The 20,502-nt window shown below is 36.3% G+C and overlaps 1 protein-coding gene across 3 annotated transcripts in view; it reads right to left on the bottom strand.

Moving 5' to 3' along the window:
• Positions 1-6,544: 6,544 nt before the first annotated feature.
• Positions 6,545-20,502, bottom strand: part of Il15 (interleukin 15) — a 66,701-nt gene continuing 52,743 nt past the window's right edge. For all 3 annotated transcript variants that reach the window (XM_020186893.2, XM_020186894.2, XM_020186898.2), the window contains 6 exons: positions 18,386-18,484; positions 17,312-17,409; positions 15,901-15,985; positions 11,507-11,551; positions 9,559-9,696; positions 6,545-6,951 (listed from right to left, as the gene is read on the bottom strand). In XM_020186893.2, the coding sequence (XP_020042482.1) occupies positions 6,841-6,951; positions 9,559-9,696; positions 11,507-11,551; positions 15,901-15,985; positions 17,312-17,409; positions 18,386-18,397 (489 nt within the window). In that variant the 5' untranslated portion in view covers positions 18,398-18,484 and the 3' untranslated portion in view covers positions 6,545-6,840. The remainder of the gene's footprint in view (positions 6,952-9,558; positions 9,697-11,506; positions 11,552-15,900; positions 15,986-17,311; positions 17,410-18,385; positions 18,485-20,502) is intronic.

Below are 20,502 nucleotides of genomic sequence, written 5' to 3'. Positions count from 1 at the left end.
CTATTGGGTATTGGGGAAACCTTGAAAGGTGGGACTTTTGGAAGGACCTTAGGTTATTGGGACATACCTTTGAAGGGGGTTGTGGGGCCATGGTCTCTTCATTGTCTCTGTTGCTCCCTGGCCATTAGGTGAGTGGTTTTGGTATGCTTCACCACAGGCCCCAAATTGATGAGTCTGCCTAATCTTGTACTGGAACCTCAAAAACTAGGAATCAGGATAAACTTTTTCTACTTGTAATTATCTCAGATATTTTGTTATAGTGACAGGAAGTTGAGTGACACAAATCTCAACGCCACGATCTTCCGTGTTCATAAACATGCTTTTCTAAGATGTCTGAATACCTTGTTCTTAGGGATTTTTAGATATAATTTGAATTATGTTTTCAAAAAATTATTTTGATAACTTTGTAACTATTTAGATATACATGAATAGTATTTTTATTAACTATGAAGTCTGGGGTGGAAAAATATTATTCTTTAGAATAAACTATGCAAGTTTTAAACACTTTTTTTTTTTTACTATTTAACAAAATTTCAAAAACCATAATCATTAACTGTTAACTGACTTCTTTGCTTTTCTCTGCCTGTCCTTCAGACAAGCGAGGGAGGTCTATGTTGTGAAGAAATTTCACTCTTTCCTAACCTGATTAGGCATCTGTGACAAGTTTTGGACAAGTAGTGATATAAACTAGATTAAGTCATCATCTATCCTTCTTCAACAGAGTATTGAGTCTTGCCCAAGTCTCTACTAGTGACTTCTTACTTCATCTTCAATAGAGTCTTTCTCTTCTCTATTATTTTTAAAAATATTTTTTAAACTCTTCCTAGCTGTCAGTACTCTTAGAAAAGGATTCATGATCAATCTAGCTTCATGTGGTATGAGCTCCTCACATAAATTTCTTTTTTTTTAATAAATTTTTATTGGGATGTATTTGTTATACAAGGAGGGTTCCATAGTGACAATTCTTATTAGACTCCCACATAAATTTCTTTATAACATTTAGAATAATTATGAACCAGCAGCAGTTTCACAAAAATACTACAAAAACAGCAGTAAGTTCCACTAAGTTTATGGAGAACAAAAAAAAACTGCTTAATTTGTTTACATCTACATGTAGATATTAGATTTAGACTTCATTTAATAACAGTCTGGTATGTATTAAATTTTTATATGAATAACCAACCAGTAACTAGTAAATAAATTCTAATAAAACTGAAACATCTATAAAAAAAAGATGCAATTCAGAATAGCTAAAAAAATCATATCAGTAATATAACATTTTATTTTTCACCTTTTTCTTTAGTTTTAAAGCAATTAACAAATTTTGAAGTGGAAAAAGAATGAACAAAAAATTGAATTGACTAAACTATTACAATTCAAAGTGTGTTCTCCTTGTCATTGTTTTAAATGTTAAAAACAACCCAAAATTCCAAGCAGTCATACAAAATTGAGGTAATGATCAAAGCAGTAAAAATGGTGCCAACTATCACCAAAGCTGGCTTGAAGAAAGCTGAAGTTTTTAGCAGTGACCATCAACTCAACTGCTTCTACCAGGGTTGAAGCCCAAGCATATACCTTAAGTCTCCAAATTTATTCCTATATATTGTGCAATGTTTATTAACAGGTACAAAGAAATGTACTAATTCATATAAATATATTTTTTTTAAAAAATAGTAACTTGAGAAATTGCATAAAATTCAGATTAGAAAAATTTTTAGGGAACAGAGTTTTACCACTGGCATTGTTTGCACATACTACTTGCTGACACATGACCATCATAAAGGTAGATAGACTTTTTTTAGTTTTATAATTGTTCCTAAATTCTACACAGACTGTGATCCCCCTACACCTGCACCTGGGATGTTTCTCACTGGTCTTTAGCACATTTCATGTTTGTTGTTGGAAATAAAATGATGACTAAGAAATCCAGTGAATCCCTAGAGTCAGGTCAGCTCTGATGAGAAACAAGCTCTCCTTCTGGGAAACCAAGTTCCTTCAGCCAGGGAAGTCCAAAGCTCAATGAGATGCCTTGGCGAGTTATGATCTCATCATAATGGCAAGGGCCATCATTTATCTTTTCAGTCCTGGCTCAGAGATGAGAAGGCCTCTGTGTGAGGTGAAAGAGCTCCTCTACTTTGCAATTATAGTTTCTCTTACCAAAGCAAAAATCTCTTTTACAATGTCTGATCACCTATCCAAAGGCCATCCTACTGAAAAGCAGGAATATTGCATCATTGTGGCTATTTAGGTGACGTCTGGTGGCCAAGTTAACTTTCTGATTCCAGAGAGTGCTGCTTGCTGGCCCATACTCTTCACATGTGAAGCTGTGAATCAGGGCCAAGTGAGCAGCAAAGACCATCACCATTTAACAGCACGCTGCCTTACGTTTGCGGTTATGAACTGAGTTCCTCATAGAAAGCATGACATCTTTCCAATGCTACCATGTGGATAGCAGGTCGGTAGTGTTCACAATTTAACACAGTCCAGGACACTGACAGCTTACACTGTACTGAACAGAGTGGAAATCTTCTCAAGTGAGGCATTTAAAGCAATGCTATTAATAAAGCTGTACATAACAGCTGCCCTTATTTATTCATAAATACAGCACAAACATCTTCCTTGTCAAAGGGAGAGGATTTTCATTTACTATAAAAAGTGAGCTAATTCAGGCCGGATAAACTTAATGGTGCATTTGCCATCTGGGCAAAGCAAACAAAACACTAGAATAGAATTGTGTAAAGAAAAAATAATCAAAATATGGCATAAAAATACATGCTTAAATTTTATTTTGATTTCTTGAGTAACAAATAATTTGCCACACCAAGTATTATGCTCATACTTACTTAAAAAGAAAGATAAAAGACAATAAGGCATAGAAAAATACACAGCTGATCATGGACAAAATTTTAGGTGGTTTTTGCCTTTTTTTTTTTTCTTTTACACATCAGTGATAAAAGTAAAACATTTCCAAGGCACTGCATCTCTTCTCATCTGTGCCCAAGAGAGTCAAACAATCTTACGAATAAAATAACATAGATAAAAAAGTACTTTGTGAACTTTAAAGAATCATAAACATATAGGAAGACTATTATCATTGCCATCAGTCATGTACGTCCGTAGAGAGGAAAACACTTGGACAAGTTGTAGGCTTTGGCTTTTCAGGAAACTGAACTTGGTTAATGACTGTGATCTTTAAAACCTTTGAAAAGGATGGCATTTGTCATGTAGAACCATCACTGCACTGACATTCTTGTTTCACCTTTATACTCTCAGCTGTCACTTTTTCAGAAACGTTGCTTCTTAGACTTTTGCCTTTCCTCAAACCCATCAGCTTTCGTCTCTGCTAAACCTCTGTCCAGCCTGACCCTGATTATATGAGGTGCAATTGTGCTTCCAAAGCTTCCTCTTCCCCCAGTCACAGGTTTCTCATCTTTACTGCACCTGTTGTCACTCAGCAAGGTGCTGTCACCATGCTCTTGTGTCTTCCTCTATCCATTTTGTCTTGATGAGTGTAATTGGCTTCACTTTATCAAACAATCCTCACTGAAAAGTGACTTAGAAAGTCTTCCTTTCACGAAGCCTTCTCTGTGGCCATATTTTGATCACAGACCAACTCTGACTGCCCACAGAGCCCGATGCTGGACCTACACGTTTATCTGCGTGACTTCAGCTTCTCAAATACACGTGCTGTAAATAGGCGTGTTGACAGTGAATGAGGAATTACTTGCCAGTGTTGCTCTGTTAAGTGTTGCAGGAAATTCATTAAATGATTGCAGTAATGAAGCTTATGGAAGATGGTGTTATTATAAATAATTTTATGAACTTGGAATTGACCAGTAAGGAGATTTTGACTTCCCTTGACAGTAAAAATGATGACTCCAATTATTTTTTTAAATAAATGTTGGAATAATAGTCTCTGTTCTTTTGGGGTATATGGTAGTCTGTGAAACCAGTTGATACTTATGTTACTAGCTCTCCTTTTCGGTCTCCCCCACCCACGCCTCCACTCTGACCATTCTGAATTTCCTTTCACTCTGTGAACGTCCCATGCTCCTTCCTAACTGAAGGTGTTGGCAGGCTTTTCTCCATTCAGCTCTTTCTGCTTCCCCCAGCTAATTACTAATCAGAATTTGTAGTTGAGTTCAGCTTTCACTTTTTCAGAGAAGCTGTCTCTGACACTTTGAACACATCTGATCTTCTCTGGTGCCTGCCATAGAAGTGTTCACAACTGAGTAAGCAATAGGGGAATGGTTCAATAATAGGACTCTCCTACTAGAATGCAAACTCCATGGGGACTGAGACTATGGCCTTCTTCAGTGTGTAAGTGCAACACCTTCCATAATGTTCACAGAGTATCTTTGTAATAATTAAGGCACCAATATGATTGAACGAGTGAATTCTCTAATGAAAAAAGTGACAACGATGATGAAATGATGAAGACATGACTTGCAGGCTGATGTTGGATTCTATGATGACAATATTCCAAAAGAGCTGACACTGTTCGCAAAAATTAAACATACGATTTTCAATTCAGCTTGTGTGCAACAATTTCTTCTTCAGTTCCTCTAAGTTAACTTACTTTAGAATGCAGGATTGAAAAGTGAGATAGAGGATAAAAGCATGACTCTTCATTAATGATTCATTAATATTTCCTTTATATTGTATTATATAGAGTACACAATTATGATTAGGCAGCTTCTTAATGCAGCTCAAATTTACCTTCAATAATAAATTCCTTCCCTAATAAATTCCACAAATTGTTCACCGGACATATTCAGAAACGACCAATTCTCTAAGGGAATGAGATTTCCTCTGGCAAAATATTTATATGTGGTATGCATGTGTCAACCATAACATGTATGAATGCAGAAAGCTTACACTATGCCTGATGTAACACAGAGGAAGAGGCAGAAATGCACTCTTCAGTATCCTTGAATTGGGTAGGGACAGAGGAGAGGGACCAATCACACTACTTGATTTTTGTTTTGTACATGTTGGTTTGACTTTATGAGTTATTGAATTTGATGGCTATAAACAGTAACACATTAAAATATATAAGTACCTCTTTATGACTACAACAACAGCAGCAAAACAAAGTAATTCAATTGGTTCATTCTTCTAAGACAAAGAATGAGATTATATAAAACTAGACTTGTAATTGGGTTTTAAAGTTCTCTTGGCTCACAAATTATATATCAGTTCTGCTTGTGTTTTCATGCCCCTGCCTTCTAGTCCTTTTGGTTTATCGCCAGGGAGGGTGTCAAGATAATATTTTCTTCATACATCTTCTCTTTGCCTGAAATTAAGAAAAGACAAGAATATAATTCACCAATATGACTTGGGAGTGTAAATCTAATTTTTATTAGGTTTGCCTTTACTATTTGAGATTAGAGGTATGAACTTGTATTTTCTTTATTATATATTATTTATGGTAAATATTTTTAGCATTTAGAGCAGTAGATGAGATATAAATACAGTATCCTCTAGACAAATGTCAATGGGTTGTTCAATCAAAGAGGACAATATGAGGGCAGATTTGAAATACAAGTGACATATTTTGTGAAGAGCACAAGCATGAAAAATAAAATTTAGATTGTTGTAAATGATTACTTTGCTTCTAATGTTAACTAAGAATGTTTTGAAGTTTCAGGTCTATGCCTTGAGTTTCTTAAAATCAACTGAATCAAATCAGATCAAGTAACATTTCAGAATTCTGATTTTGAGCACTGCAAAGTTCCAAATATTAAACCTACTATGTTTAAAATGGGCTTTTGGTGACTGTACAGTATTATTATCTAACTGGTATTATGATTTTTCTTCTCCCCACCTTAACAAACACCGAAAGAGGACTAACCTTTGTCTGTAGATGATATGAGAAATTTAGATTTTAAAGTGATTTATTTTTTCCTATTCTTCACCAACAGAAAAGCTAGAGAGGATACTAAACAATTTAGTCAGAATAGTGCCAAAACATCATAAGAAATTATAATTAATAATAAAACAATTATTATCTGTCAGATAACATGGACTCCAAAAAACAGTAGTTTCATTTTTGTTTTTTAATCTACAAGCATGGTCAAAAGAACTGTAAAACAAAATACCTGTGGTGGGAAAGCATGACAAAGAAACATCATTGCAATCACATTTTCTCTACACCCTTCTACCTGTCAGTGAAGGTTTCTTGTGGCCCCCACCACAAGAATTTACTGGGTACACTTCATGCTAGGTATTGCAGCTTTTCTTTCATAAAAAGTCCTTACTTGTTATCAATCACTTAGTTATCAATAACTGCTGAATAAAGCAGTGCTCATGCATCGTTCCTCTTTTCACATTGGTAGTCTATTCTTCCTCTGGTGGCTACACTGACTGAGAAGTCAACGAGGTTGACAGTGAGTGGTTCGGCACCGGCAGGTGTATGCCAGCCAGTACAGCTGTTGATCTGCACCCTTGGTCACGACGCACCTTTGTTACATAATTTAACTATTACCCTCAAACAAATGCTCCCTATTTTCATTTAAAAGGTAAAATACCAGTGCAACTTCAATGGATAAAACGTGTACAATTTTATTCAACATTTTAGATTATATTACAAATATGTACAATTCCAGTAATAAATTAAAATAAATGAACAAAATAAAGGGAAAATTCGTAGTTACTATGTTACTCAAAGACATTTTTCTGCCTTCATTTCTAAGTGTTCATCTGATCCAAGATCCTGTTCATCAGCTCGCTAGAAAAACTTGTTTTGACAGCATGTTTGAAATGCAGAATGTTTTATTGCCTCTGAGCAGTGAGAAGATGTTTGTTAATAATAGAAACACTGAAGAGGATCCACTGCAATCACGAAGGGTTGATGAACATTTGTACAATATGTACAAAACTCTGCAAAAATTCTTTAATATTTTTTTCTTCCAGTTCCTCACATTCTTTGCATCCAGATTCTGTTATGTTCTGCCAAATAAAAAGAAAGAATTAGATTGGCATGTCTAAAATATTTCTTTCCCAAGAATATCTCATTGTGTGAACCCTATGGCGAGGTCTTCAGACAGGAACCTGTGACTCATTAATATTGTATTAGGAAGAACAATGAGAAAAGAGAATTGGGAGACTTGATATGGGGTATTTTTTCCTATAATGGATTAAGGTTATTGAAAACAAAAAACAACAAGCCAAATGCATGAGACCACAGACTTCTTATGAAGAGCCCATCAATGGTTTCTTATCTGCTTTGAGCATGAAACCTATGCCTCCTGGTGTGGTGCATGGGCCCTCTGTGAGCTGTTCTTCACCTATTTTTTCATCTTTCCCGACAGCCTTGATCATTGTGCTCTAAGAACACCCTTGTGTTCTTAGAGTGAGCCCCTGGCTTTCCTTCCTATGCAAGAATATGTTAGTGGTTGCCTCTCTGCCTTTGCTTTTCTCTCTGTTATGTTCAGGTACTGTCTCTTTTAGGAAGGCTTCCCTGAGCCTTGAGCTCTTGAGGCTCAGCTCAATGTATTGTCTCTGTATCTGAGAACTCTGTGTTTAAACCTCTCTCACAGCCCCTCATGTATTATACTCCTATTACAGAGTTTTACCCTTTCCTTAGCACCAGTCTCTAAGCTCTCCCAGAAGGGCAGGGTAACGCCATGTATTTTTATTTTCCCAGCATTAAACATAAGGTCTGGCACATAGTAGCCACCCAATCCTTATTGACTGAAATGAACCATGTAGGTGAATACCACAAGTTGTTGTAATTCAAACAAGTATAGACTCATGGATAACTAGACTATCCCAAATGCAATAATCATGAATAAACATTTTAGAGATCATTGGAAAATGAAGGCTGTGCCAGCAAAAATTAAAATTAGATTTTACATCCATTAATCACTTGGAATCCAGATTCACCAACATTTATCAAGCACAGACTGTATGCCAGGCACTGTCATATTTCATGTAGTGCTGTCTTATTTGATCCTGAAAATAATCATGTCAGAGAGGAAGGCAAAGATATTAAGTGACACATCTCAGTTGACACAGTCAGTTGAAATTCTTCACACTTGTCACACAGGTCTTCTGACTTGCAGTCCTGCCCACTCATTCCAGAATGTATGCACAGCATGTCACAGTGGGGATGACTACCAACATGCACTTCCAAGTGTTCAACACTGATATTGTTATGAGTTATCTGTTGCATGACTCACCATCAATGAGATGGAGCTAACATATCATATGAGTATTCTAACTTAATTAACTCATTTACTAAATATATCAAGTATTTCGAGTATGCAAGGCATTGTTCTGACAGTTGGGATAAAACATTGAAAAAACTGCCTGCTGACATTCTATGGGGAAACAGAGAACACCCATCAAGTATATAACACGCCAGAGAGTGGGACATGCAGAGAAGGGGCTGCAAAGTGCTGAAGTGGGGAAGAGGTTGCAACTGTAAATAGATGACTTCACTGAGAAACTGGCCTGGTGTTTGTAGGAACAATGTGCAGCCACCACTCAGGGTCACTGTGTTCTCAGTTGTCCCTGCCTGACCACACTGTCCCAGGCATCCTCAGTGCTCTTTCCCTCACATCCTTGTCACGTCAGCTTATTAGTGAAGTCTTCTCTAAACTAGAAGTTTATCCCCTTCACCTGGCTTCTTTATTGCCACTAGACTTAATAAATATCTAGTTTTTTCATCTGATTCTTGATTGGTTGATTTGCATTTCCTCCCTCCTTAAAAAGAGGGTGTTCATTTATTTTCCATACTGGACTCTAAAGGCCAAAAGTATTTATTAAATGAACTAATTTTACATGTCTTCTATGTTTATGAAACTCTTTTTGTCCAGCTTTTCGGTGACTGGTGTTTTGCCATGAAAGCCATGAGTTTTTTGTCCTTCAAGGATTTTACACAGTTCACCTCCTGCACACCATGGGAGTCCCTGGTATTTGCTCCTGGAACCTCCTACTGCTTATGTTGTTTGGGATGTTCCAAAGTATATTAAAATTATTTATATTTTTATTATTGTCTATTTTTAGCATTTAACATCTCAGGTGAGAGGACAGACTTTGGAGTGACACTGCTTGGGTAGAATGATGGGTCCCATTTTACAAGTTGGAACAAGTTATTCAGTTTCTCAGTGCTCAGTTTCCTCAACTTTAAACTAGAAGTAAAGATTACAAAATCTAAAAAAAGAAAAGAAATACAGATTATGATCTCAAAGACCTATTGTGAGGATTAAATGATTTATCTCTTTAAAGCCTAAATAATGATGTCTGGCATATCATAACAACCCAATAAATGTGTTATTGCTTCTGATGATAAACACTTGATTGCACAATCCGTGTATCCACTGTTGTTTGGCTCACCATCACAACTCTAGCATCAAACCATACTGCCTGGCATAATTTAGCAAATGTCTGTTTACCAAATTTGGCTATGGCGCTACTTTTGGATGCCACTCCACTGGAACTGAATACTCTCTCCTTAGTGTCCATTAGGAGGATTTGCTTGTCTATTCACAACTTCTCCCAGTCAAGCCAAGAACATCAGGTGTAGCTCATTACAACTATTGGGTAACTCACCCCATTAGAAGATAAACTGCTGTTTGCTAGGATGATCAGATTTCTTACTGTATCGTTAATGTCCCCATCTCTGGACTCATGTAAAATAACTCGTAACTCCAGGAGAAAGCACTTCATAGCTGTTACTTTGCAACTGGGCTAAAAAGGAGAGTTACAATGAATTATCTGAAAAAAAGTTTTCCATTATTCATTTTCACATTGATGTAATTTTGAGTTTTTAAAAAGTCAATCCAGATAATTTATGAAGATACTCAATACCTCTAAAAATTTTACATAGCAAGCAGTTTATTTTTTGCTCTCTCAGTTTTGAAATCAAAACCAAGACAAACCAATGGGAAACAAGGTTAGTGCTATTCCACAGAGGTAAATGTAAAAATAGAAACCATGGATAGAGTGGGCTCACTTTTCTCAAAAAAGCATTTCTCCTATGGAAACAGTGCTAACAGTGGCCCTTGACTCTCAAAACATCAGCTCAGATAGTACATTTATAAGAATTTTTCGAATCAGATTGAATGCTGTCATTTCACATAGTGGTAGCGGTTAATCATACTACTTTTGCAGGTTCCAAAGTCCCAAAGGCAGAGCAGATGCCAATAAATTTAGGAGAAAAATCAAAGCAGAAGTACTTGCCTAGTCACAGGCTGGTCAAGTCAGAAAGGTACCAGAAAAATACATTTTCCACAAGTTATGTAACAGAAACGTAAACTTAGAAGTAAGGAAACATTGCACAGTAGATATGACCACAACTTATTTGATGCTAGGTTCTCAGTGCCTGGCACAGTACCTGGGTCCCAGCAGCCATTTAACTGCCCATTAAGTGGATGAGAAGATGAAGAAACACACCCCTGTGCCAGCACTGCAGCTGCTCAGGATCAAAAGGTATATCCTATCATATTAATAGTAATAAAACTGAGGTGTGACATCCAAAGTAACACAGATAGGAAGTGGCTGAATTAATGATTAAGTCTAAATTTCTATAGCCCATGAGTTACAAGGTTATCTTCTTGCCAAAAAAACAACTGCAAGATGTAAATGTCGGTAGTTTATTGACTATTTTCTGCTTAGGAAAAAAATGCAGAAAAAGAAAAAAAAAAAGAAAACATTCTGAAGCTTAAAGGAGGGGGGGGCAATTTCTCTGTGCAGCAGCCCTACCCAAATGGTTGATGAACATCTGTTTTTCCTAGTTCTGGCTATGGCTTCTTTCCAATGCTGTTAAAGTGTTACTAGGGGCAAACTTTCTCTTTCAGTAAGTTCTAATTGAGGAATAACAAAGAGTACACTGTTTGAACACATACAGTTTGTTTTTCATGCAATGAAATTGGGGATTCATTTCTTGGTTTTAGTAAAAATCCAGAGAGGAAAACTGTAATAGCATGACAAAAATCCTGCAAGCCGTAGGCAATGTCAGAGTATTTATGAAACAAGTTCATCATTTTTGAATTCTGGCAAATTGTGTGGATTACATTTCTTTTCTCACATAGAGAATGCTTAGAATACTTTTTTGATGAATGTGGAGAGCCATGCAAAATATAGAATGTAGATGTCCTTTGGCAATTTGTAGAAGATACGATCAGAAATGGTGATGCACCAGAGCACTGGGAGTAACTGAGGGATAGGATCCTTTCAAATTGACTTAGTTAACCTGATTATAGCATATAATTGCACATGATCAAACTGCATCACAGAATTGCATACTATATTCTGTTTGACATTAACAGAAAAGGCTTTTCAACATTTTGATTTGACACTATTACAAAAATAGTATTTATTTAGCTCTTTGTTCCCAAGTCCCACAAACTCAACAATCACGTACACAATTCATTGGGCATATGTTAGAAGAACACACCAAAACTTGGATTTGAAAACTGTGTATTTCAGCTAAGTTATGAAAACATGCTTTTGAAAACTGAATAAATTGCAATTTTGGAAAAAAAAAAGAACTACTCACATGAAAGTCACTCTCAGTATACAAAGTAGCATCAATATGCATAGCCTAAAAGGAAACAAGTTAGGTACTATGAAAAACCACGTCACAAATTAGATGTAACAAGAACTGACTGAAAACAGCAAATTCAGCTAAACTGTTTTATTTTGAGATAATTTCAGATTCATATGCAGCTGTAAGAGAGAATATGGAGAGATCCTGTGTACCCTTCACACCTCTGGCATGTCTTACACAACCACAGTACACACTAGCCAGGAAATTGATTTTGGTGCAATCCACCTCCCTTATTCAGATTTCACCAGTTTTAAATGCAAGAGCATGTGTGCACGTGTGCAGTTCTATGTAATTTTACCTTACAACCACCACCACAGTTAAGATGCCACACATCTTCATCACCTCCAGGATCCTCGGCTATTCTTGTATAGGCAAACCCACTTCCTCCCACAGATCCCCTCCCTCACCTTCCTAACCTCTGGCAACACTTCTGTTTTCCATCCCTGTAATACTGTGATTTAAAGAATGTTATAGAAAAGGATTCATACAGTATGTAACATTTTGAGATTAGCTCTCAAAAAGTACAGACTCTTGAGCAGCTGCAGGTTACAGAAAAAAAGCAAAAAGTACAATTCGCATATACCCATTTCCCCTCCTCCTCTAACTTCTCCTATTGCTAATATCTTGAAATCACATGGCATATTTGTCAGAATTGATCAGTCAATAGTGGTACAATGCTATAGCTTGGATGTTGAATGATCCCCAAAGTCCCATTTGTCAAAGGCTTGGTCCCCAGGGTGGCGATACTGGGAGGTAGCAGGACCTTTGGGAAGTTAGTCATCATGAGAACTCCTTAAACAATGGGGATTTGTGCTTGAAGACCATTGTGGGACCCCCATCCCTTCTTTTCCTTGTTTTGATACCTGGCCATCAAGTGAGCAATTTGTCTGCTCTGTTCCCTGCCAATGTCTCCTGGAACCTTCACCTGAGGACTAAAAGCAGTGATTCCATCCACTCATGGACAGGAGCCTCTAAAACCACCAGCCAAAATAAACCTCTCTGTCTCTTTCTTTTTCTTTCTCTCCCTTTTCTCCATCTCTTCCTCTATTGTTACTGTCATCATCATCATCATCATCATCCTTTCTCCTTCTTCTTCATAGTCTTCTGTAGTACTGGGTGTATACTTTGACCAATGTAAAGACATGGTACATCCACCAAATACAGCGTTATATGAAATAGTTGCACTGCCCTAAAAATCATCTATACTTTATTTATCCCTCCCCCCACCCAAACCCCTGGCAACTACTAATCTTAATTCCCTGTATAGTTTTGCTTCTTCCACATTGTCATATTTGGAATTCTAGAGTATGAAGCCTTTCAGATTGGCTTCTTTCCTTAAGCAATGTGCTTTTATGGTTTCTCCATTTTCTTTCATGACTTGCTAGCTCATTCCCATTTATCACTGAATAATATTCAGTGTATGACATACCACAATGGAGACAGATTTTGTCATATAGCGTAATACCCTAGGGTGTTACGCCACCCAGCTTGTTGCGTATCACTTGTTTGTTCCTGTTTATTGCACAGGATTGTTCCATGGATTGATATATCACATTTTGTTTAACTATTCACCCAGTGAGGCATATTTGGGCGTTTCTGGTTTAGGAGCAATTATAAATAAAGTTGTGTTAACATCATGAGTATGTTTTTGTGCAAATGTAATTTTTCATTTCTCTGGAATATATGTTTAATAATACAACTGCTGGATCACGTGGGAAGCTGCCAAAGTGATCTATAGGATGTTTGTTCCATTTTACATTCTCATGAGCAATGTATGAAGGATACAGTTTTGCCACATTTTTGCCTGTATTCTCACAATTTTCTGCTTATATTTTATTAGTAATATTTATATTTTATTTACATTTTTCAGCATCATCACTTCTTTTTATTTTGGACATTGTAACAACTGTATATGTTTATATAACTGTATATTGTTATAACTGATAATTCTGTTGTGACTTTAATTCATATTCCCCAAATAAAATACACTCATTTTTGGTACTTTCTTCCCAAGCAACTTGTAGCGATTTATAATAATTCTCCTTTACAATCTTCATGCATTTTATTTGTACTTTTTACCACATGCCTTTTATTTTTTTGCTTGTTTTATTGATTTGGATAAATTTTCAATATCATGTTGAGTAAAAGTGGTGAGATAAAACATCATTGCCTAGTTTCCAATCCTAGAGGAGCAGTCTTTTACTCACCATTGCATAGACACTGCTAGGTGTTTTCTACATGCTTCGTATCTAGCTGAAGAACTTCCCCTATATTCCTAGTGTGCTGAGAAATTTTATCTCGAATAAGTGGTAAGCTAGTTCACTAGGGCTGCCAGAATCAAGTCCCACAGATTGAATGGCTTCCATAACAGAACTCTATTTTTTCTCACAATCCTGGAGGCCACAAGCCTCAGGTGGTAGCATTACCAGTGGTCTTTTTTTTTTTTTTTAATTATTGCCTTTCTTTCTTTCTTTCTTTCTTTTTTTCATGTTTATTAGGATATATTCATAGTACAGAGGGGGTTCATTGTGACAACTCCAAATAGGCTTACATTGTACATTGGTTAGGTCGCCCCCACCATCTTCCCCCCCAATCTCCTTCCTACTCCACTTAAAGCAATTGCAAGAGGTTTCATCGTTCTATTTCATCTATGTATATAAAGACCATCAACCATATTCCCTCATCTTCATTTCCTCAATTCATCCTCCCTCCTCCCATAAATACCCCCCCCAACACTGTACCCATTTTACAGTGCTGTCTTTAGTTATTAATTCCTAAGTCAATATTAAAAGGGGTTTCTCAATGTATCCCCACTGTGAGTAAAACTTTACATTGGTCTGTTCAACCCCTTCCGTTGCTCTCGCTGACCCCTTCTCTCCCATCCTCCATTATTCAACAGCTTTCAATACATATTGTTGTGTCTTCTACCTAGCAGTGGTCTTCTGCAGTCTCTCTGCCTGGTCCGTGAAAAGCCATCTTCTCCTTGTTTCCTCATATGACCTTCCTTTGTTGCACCTGTATCCTAATCACCTTTTCTTCCAAGGACCTCAACCATATTGGATTAGAATCTGTCCTAAAGACCTCATTTTAGCATAAATAGCTCTTAAAAGATTGTTTCTCAAAATATATAACATTCTAAGGCACCAGCAGTTAGGATTTCAACATGTTCACGGGGGCACAATTCATTCCATGTAGAGGTACTGTATGCTATCATGTGTTTTCTAAATCAATTGATATGATCACACCATTTCTTCTTTAGGCTGATGACAGATTGGATTGCACTGATTAACTTTCAAATTCTGAACAAGATTTGCATACCTGGACTGAACATTGTTTGGTCATGGTGCATAATTCTTATATTATTCATTGCTGGATTTAATTGCTAATATTTCACTAAGTAACTCTATATCTAAGTACATGGGAGATATTTGTTTTTAGTTTTATTTTTTGATACTATATCTGATTTTAGCACTTTTAGTAATTCTCATTTAGTTCCTTTTATATTTTCTTTTCCTTCCCCAAGGTTTTCTATTTTTTCATGTGCTTTAGTGGTATCTATAACTGCCCTTTGAAGCATTTTATATTGTTGTTTTTAAATCCATGTCAGACAGTTGCATCTTGGTTGTGAATTTGCTCTTTGGTATGATGGGTGATTTTCAATTGTATCTAGGCATCGTGACTACTATGTTAGTGGAGGGTGGTCCTGTTTAAATTATGTTACCATGCAGTCAGTCTCTAGATTTACCATGTAGGTTCTGACCTATTTTCATATGCTGTGATTCCAATGTCAGCTTACTTTTCAGGGCCATTACAGTGGCACTCCTGGGCTCGCACTGATACTTTTGGTGTTGCTTGGTAGGATAAAAGGTACTCCTCCTGACCACGTCACCAGGTAGAGGATGGGAGACCTTGGCTCCCAGGAATAAAGTGCACTTCTCAAGGTAGCTGTTTGGAGTGGGATTCTTTTTCTCTTTTGGCTGCTGGTTCTCTAGGCCACCTGGTGTCTCTAGTGTATAGACAAGAAATTCCTTACCAGGGTCAGGGCCCCCTGGGTCCCCTGCTGGTACAACCAAGTTACCAGGTTTCTCCAGATAGAGGAAAGAAGTCTCTGACCTATGGTGACAAGAGCTTTTAGGGTAGGCCACTTATAGATTGATTCTTCAGATAATTAGAATCTGAAAACGGTATGAAAAAGATTTTTTTGAAGTTTTATAAGGCTCAAAATTTTCTACAAAAATAATACTGTTTCAAGTGGGATTTCATTAAAGCTGACAGAAAAACAAAAGGAGAGACATACTTCATAGCAATTTTCTCAGCCATTTTATAGAAAAATGTGTACTCACTTGAATAAGATCTTCAATTCTTTTCAAATCACTTATTACATCATGCCAGTTGGCCTCTGTTTTAGGAAGACCTGCACCGATACAGCTGAAAGAAAACCAGAGAAAACCACTTTGCGTGATCACAGCATTGTCTTGTTCAATACTAAAAGCAACAGAGCAACCAAGGTATTTTCTATTCTGCCTGAGAAAGTCAGTGCTATCCTCGTCTCCATGTATTCAACAGCTTTGTAGATGAATGTAAACATCAAATATATGGTACAACTTTGACACTTCATTTAACTAAAGGTGGACTGACCAACCTTGAGGATTAGAGAAAAGCCTAATTAGAGTTGTAATTTATTAAGTAACCTAGTGTAATTCATCATAATGAAACAGAAACAGTGCCAGATGTGTGGTACTGGTCAATAAATGTTCTTGAATGAATTACTAGTTTCCTTTAGGAGCTCCTTGATATTGTGAAACCTAGTAAGTAGGGAAAAATCTCAAAACAAGCAATAATCATTTGCTTGTGAACAGTGACAAATGGTCCTGGCAGTTGTGTTAAATGTACCTCTTCCGTGCTGCTCACACTCTTCCTATGCTTGTAGAAGTCTTATTCATACACTTTACTGATTTAGCCCAATCTAGAATGGATGATAAAATTGAAATTGAAGATCCAAATGAAAGACACACTGGGCAAGTGATTATAGAATGATCTTACAGCTTCTGGAAAAATAATCATTGCTGATGCACCTTGTGCAGAGGCTGGACAGTCAGTGCTAATCCATCTCATGAGGAAGACTGACCTTCACAGAGCTGTCATTCCCTATACCGTGAATATATCACTAGAGGAAAAGTGAACTAGGAGTCAGATTATGTAACAATAAGTTGTATGCTTTGGGCCAAATGGATCCAGTATGTTAGTTGCATCTAAGACAGAATAAAATAGTTAACAGACATGGAAAATATAATTGTTTATTAAGAAGAGAAACAAAAAATATAGAGAGAGAAAGAAATGTTTTAGACTGAGCAAGGATAGAAATCAAAGAATAGGAGGATTCAGTGTCAGGAAAAGATAGAAAAGTAACATAAGCAAATCCTAAATGCCTACCTTTATGGCTTTTACCTTTACAGCTTTTGCTCTTACTGCTTTTGCTTTTAAAGTACAGAGGACATCAATAAGTTGCTATCAAAAAGCCCAGTTTATTTGACAGAATACTCATTAAAGGATATTACCAGGATATAAAAATGGCTAGTTAGGTGTTCACCAAACCTCTTCTGAATCTCCATAATCCATCCCTTATTGTCCCCAAATACTGAGTACCTACAGACATGAGCAAACCAAACACAAAGCAGCTTCATAGGGCAAATCTTCCGGGACAGTCACCATGGCCATTAACATGGTGACATTTATGCCTAAAGATGAAATTACCCAAAAATGAAGACATGAATGCCAGCCTCAGCTAAAAAATGACTGTTTAGAAGTAAACACAAGTAGCATTGGATGGAAGGACTTCTCAAATATGGTTTCTGAAAAATATAATCACAGACAAAATGACGAACATTTTAGATAAAAAATTAGATATAAAATAACATTTTATCAAATTTTTAGTTTCAAAAGTATAGTTATTTACCAATCAGAAATAAAGAAAGCAGAATTTATTTTTCCTTTTGCTTTTCCCCACCTCCAACACTGCTTCCTATGCACAAAATTGTTTAATGGGTATTTCTCCTGCTGTATGTCTAGGATAATTTAATAAAGTTTGTAGACTCAGTAATTTATGAATATACTAATGTTGCCAATTAACTTTTACTATTATCTTTGAATTCCTTTCATCCTTTTTTATTTTTAATAGACCATTATATTTTATATGGCACAGATTAATAGCATGAATTAATAGAAGGTATATTAGTTATATGTTAATTTCATGTAACTATATGAAAATTAATATATTAAATCATTTGGAGAAAACTGGAAAAAATGGAATGGACTATAGATACTCTATTCCATCTTAAGAGCCAGTATATAACCATTCGTCATGGTGATTTAGGAAAAGCATTTATCTTAGAAATTCCCAGAGTTTGGATACTTTTGCCTGACTCTTTTGTGTGCTCAAAGCTTTTATTGTTTTAGAAAGCACTGTTAGCTGCCACCTCACCTACTAAGAGTCTGTGCTTCATTTAATCTCTGCTGAAGAGATGAGTAATACCAGACCTTGCCCTCAAAGACTACACAATTTACTGAGGAGACAGACATTTTAAGAACAACATGGAGTGAGATAAGAGAAATAAGGTGCTTTTGGTGACATGAAGAGCATAGTAAGATTGTTAATCTTGTTTTGAAAAGCCTGTTATTTATGAAGACAAAACTGATGTGAACAGACATGGGTCCCAATCCAAGATCTTTAGAGAATAACCATATAATTTATTATGAAGTATCTGAAATATTCAAGTGACTTTTTGAAGAAAAGTAATATGCTATTTTCATCTTTATTTTTTTTCTTACCGAAATTCTCATTACTCAATGCCAGGATAAATCCTTACGTATTGAAGAAGAGCTGGCTAAGGCAATGGGCTTCCAGAAGCCATCCATCCAGAGCACATCCTGCAATACAATCCAGGGTAAAGGGTGATCCATTAAAACCATAAGTGGGCAAGTGAGGGAAAGAAAAAGCAGGGATTAATATTGTTTGGGCTCCTACATTTTAATAAGCACTGTACTGGCTCCTGAATGCGTGCATCACATTTGACCTTCGTGACAATCCTGTGGGGTGAGGTAGCAGCACTTGGGTGTGCTGACCTGGCCCCACAGCAATTGCATGGCAGCCAGGATTTATGACAAGGTTTATCTGATTACAAACCTTGTCTGATTATGTCCCTGAACTGACAAACTCCAGATTGACATTCATGAAAATGAGATGCATTCAAATACTTAGGTTCATACAATCACTGATGAATAATCCAATTTACAACACCAGTAACTACTTCTATAGACCTTAAGTAGATGTCTTCCACCCTTGAAATAAATCACTGTTAATTGGAAAATCATTTGAGAGTTTCATAAATAGCAAAGTTTTATCTATTTCTAATTCAAAGTAGGCAAAGAATGTGGTTAGGATTTCCATATTTAATTCCATTTCATTAAAATATTTAAAACCAAAATATGCAAAATATAATTTTTACTGTTCTTTAAAAATAGTTCATATTTTTTACCTCACTCTTCCAACTGAAATCTACCACATCCCTGATATATTTAATGCAGCTAAGTTCCGTAAACTGAATGACTAATTTCTCATACTTTTCAAATGTTTCCAAAACATAAAAATGGCTGTTTTAAATCTATAATTCATTGCTATGAATAGGAAAAACTAACATTTAGCAAGACATCAAATAAGACACTATTAGGGTCTATGCAGCAGGAAGATTTTTTACACAAGAATGTATTAAATCTAACCTTCCTGTTACATATAATTTAAATAGCCCAGCAGTTGGTTTATTTGAGGCAAGTAAATTACTCTCCTTAATTTTTACTCTCATTTCATCATCATTCTGTTTGTCTACATTACCTTAGTGCTTCAAATATCTTACAAAACTTCAGGATTATCTTTGTAATTTTATCCAAAGACTCTTAAATTCCCTACATCCTTTTTAGTTGTGGTATCCCAGACTCCACACAGTTCAAAACACAACTGTGTATTGACTTGGGATGACTAATGCTAAGAGTGATACAATTTTTCAAGTCCTCAAGAAGCTACTTTATTAAACAATGGAGGTCTCACTCCTGGGCTCTTACAGCAGAGAGTGTCCACAATGTCACAGTGACACGGTGTGCTGCCCCACGCCCTCCTGCTGATACAAGGACAAGAAGATGGAGTGCTCCAGACAAACACTCCACAGCAGCATGAAGTTGCCAAGCATGAAGGAATACAGTAGGAAATGACCTCAAAAGCTTTTACCAAAATAATGGTAATGGAAGCCAGTGTACTGAAAAGGAACATGTTTGTTTGCCATTTAGCAAAAGAGTTTACATGACTTTCTGGACTGACAGAAAAGAAGGCGTTTTTCCAGCAGCTTTTGAAGCATTCAACCTGCCATATACTGTACTTCTGTGGACAATTTTCTTAGGAGTGTGTGTGTGTGTGTGTGCGTGTGTGTGTAATCCTTGTGGGTCAAAAATACTGCAAAAGGTAAAATCTCATATTCCTTTGTCCTGGGTAAGATTCAATGCTAACTATTAATGAAATTATTATTAGTGATGATAATATTAATTAGAATGAGTATTGTCTTCTTCGTGTTTTAAGGTTCACAAAATTATTTCATCTATGTTATCACACTCTTTATGTGGGAAATACATTGCTCTTATTATCCAAGCAAGCAGTAGAAGCTCTGAGAAGCTAAGTGACTTGCTTCAGTAAATATCATGCACATAGCCATCAAAATTTTACCTATTGATCCAGGCTTGGCCAAGGGAGGGAAATGCAAGAAATCTCATTGTGGTGAGAAGCAGAGAGTCCTTTCTATAGGATGAATCTGACTCATCTACATGAATAATAAAAACCTGCACCTCCTGCAGAGTTTAAAAGCAGATCTTTCACAGTTCTGACATGTAACAGAACTCAAGTT

The sequence above is a fragment of the Castor canadensis genome, chromosome 9 (assembly GCF_047511655.1).
Source record: "Castor canadensis chromosome 9, mCasCan1.hap1v2, whole genome shotgun sequence".
Classification (NCBI taxonomy): Eukaryota; Metazoa; Chordata; class Mammalia; order Rodentia; family Castoridae; genus Castor; species Castor canadensis.
This window is presented reverse-complemented; position numbering and strand designations above follow the sequence as displayed.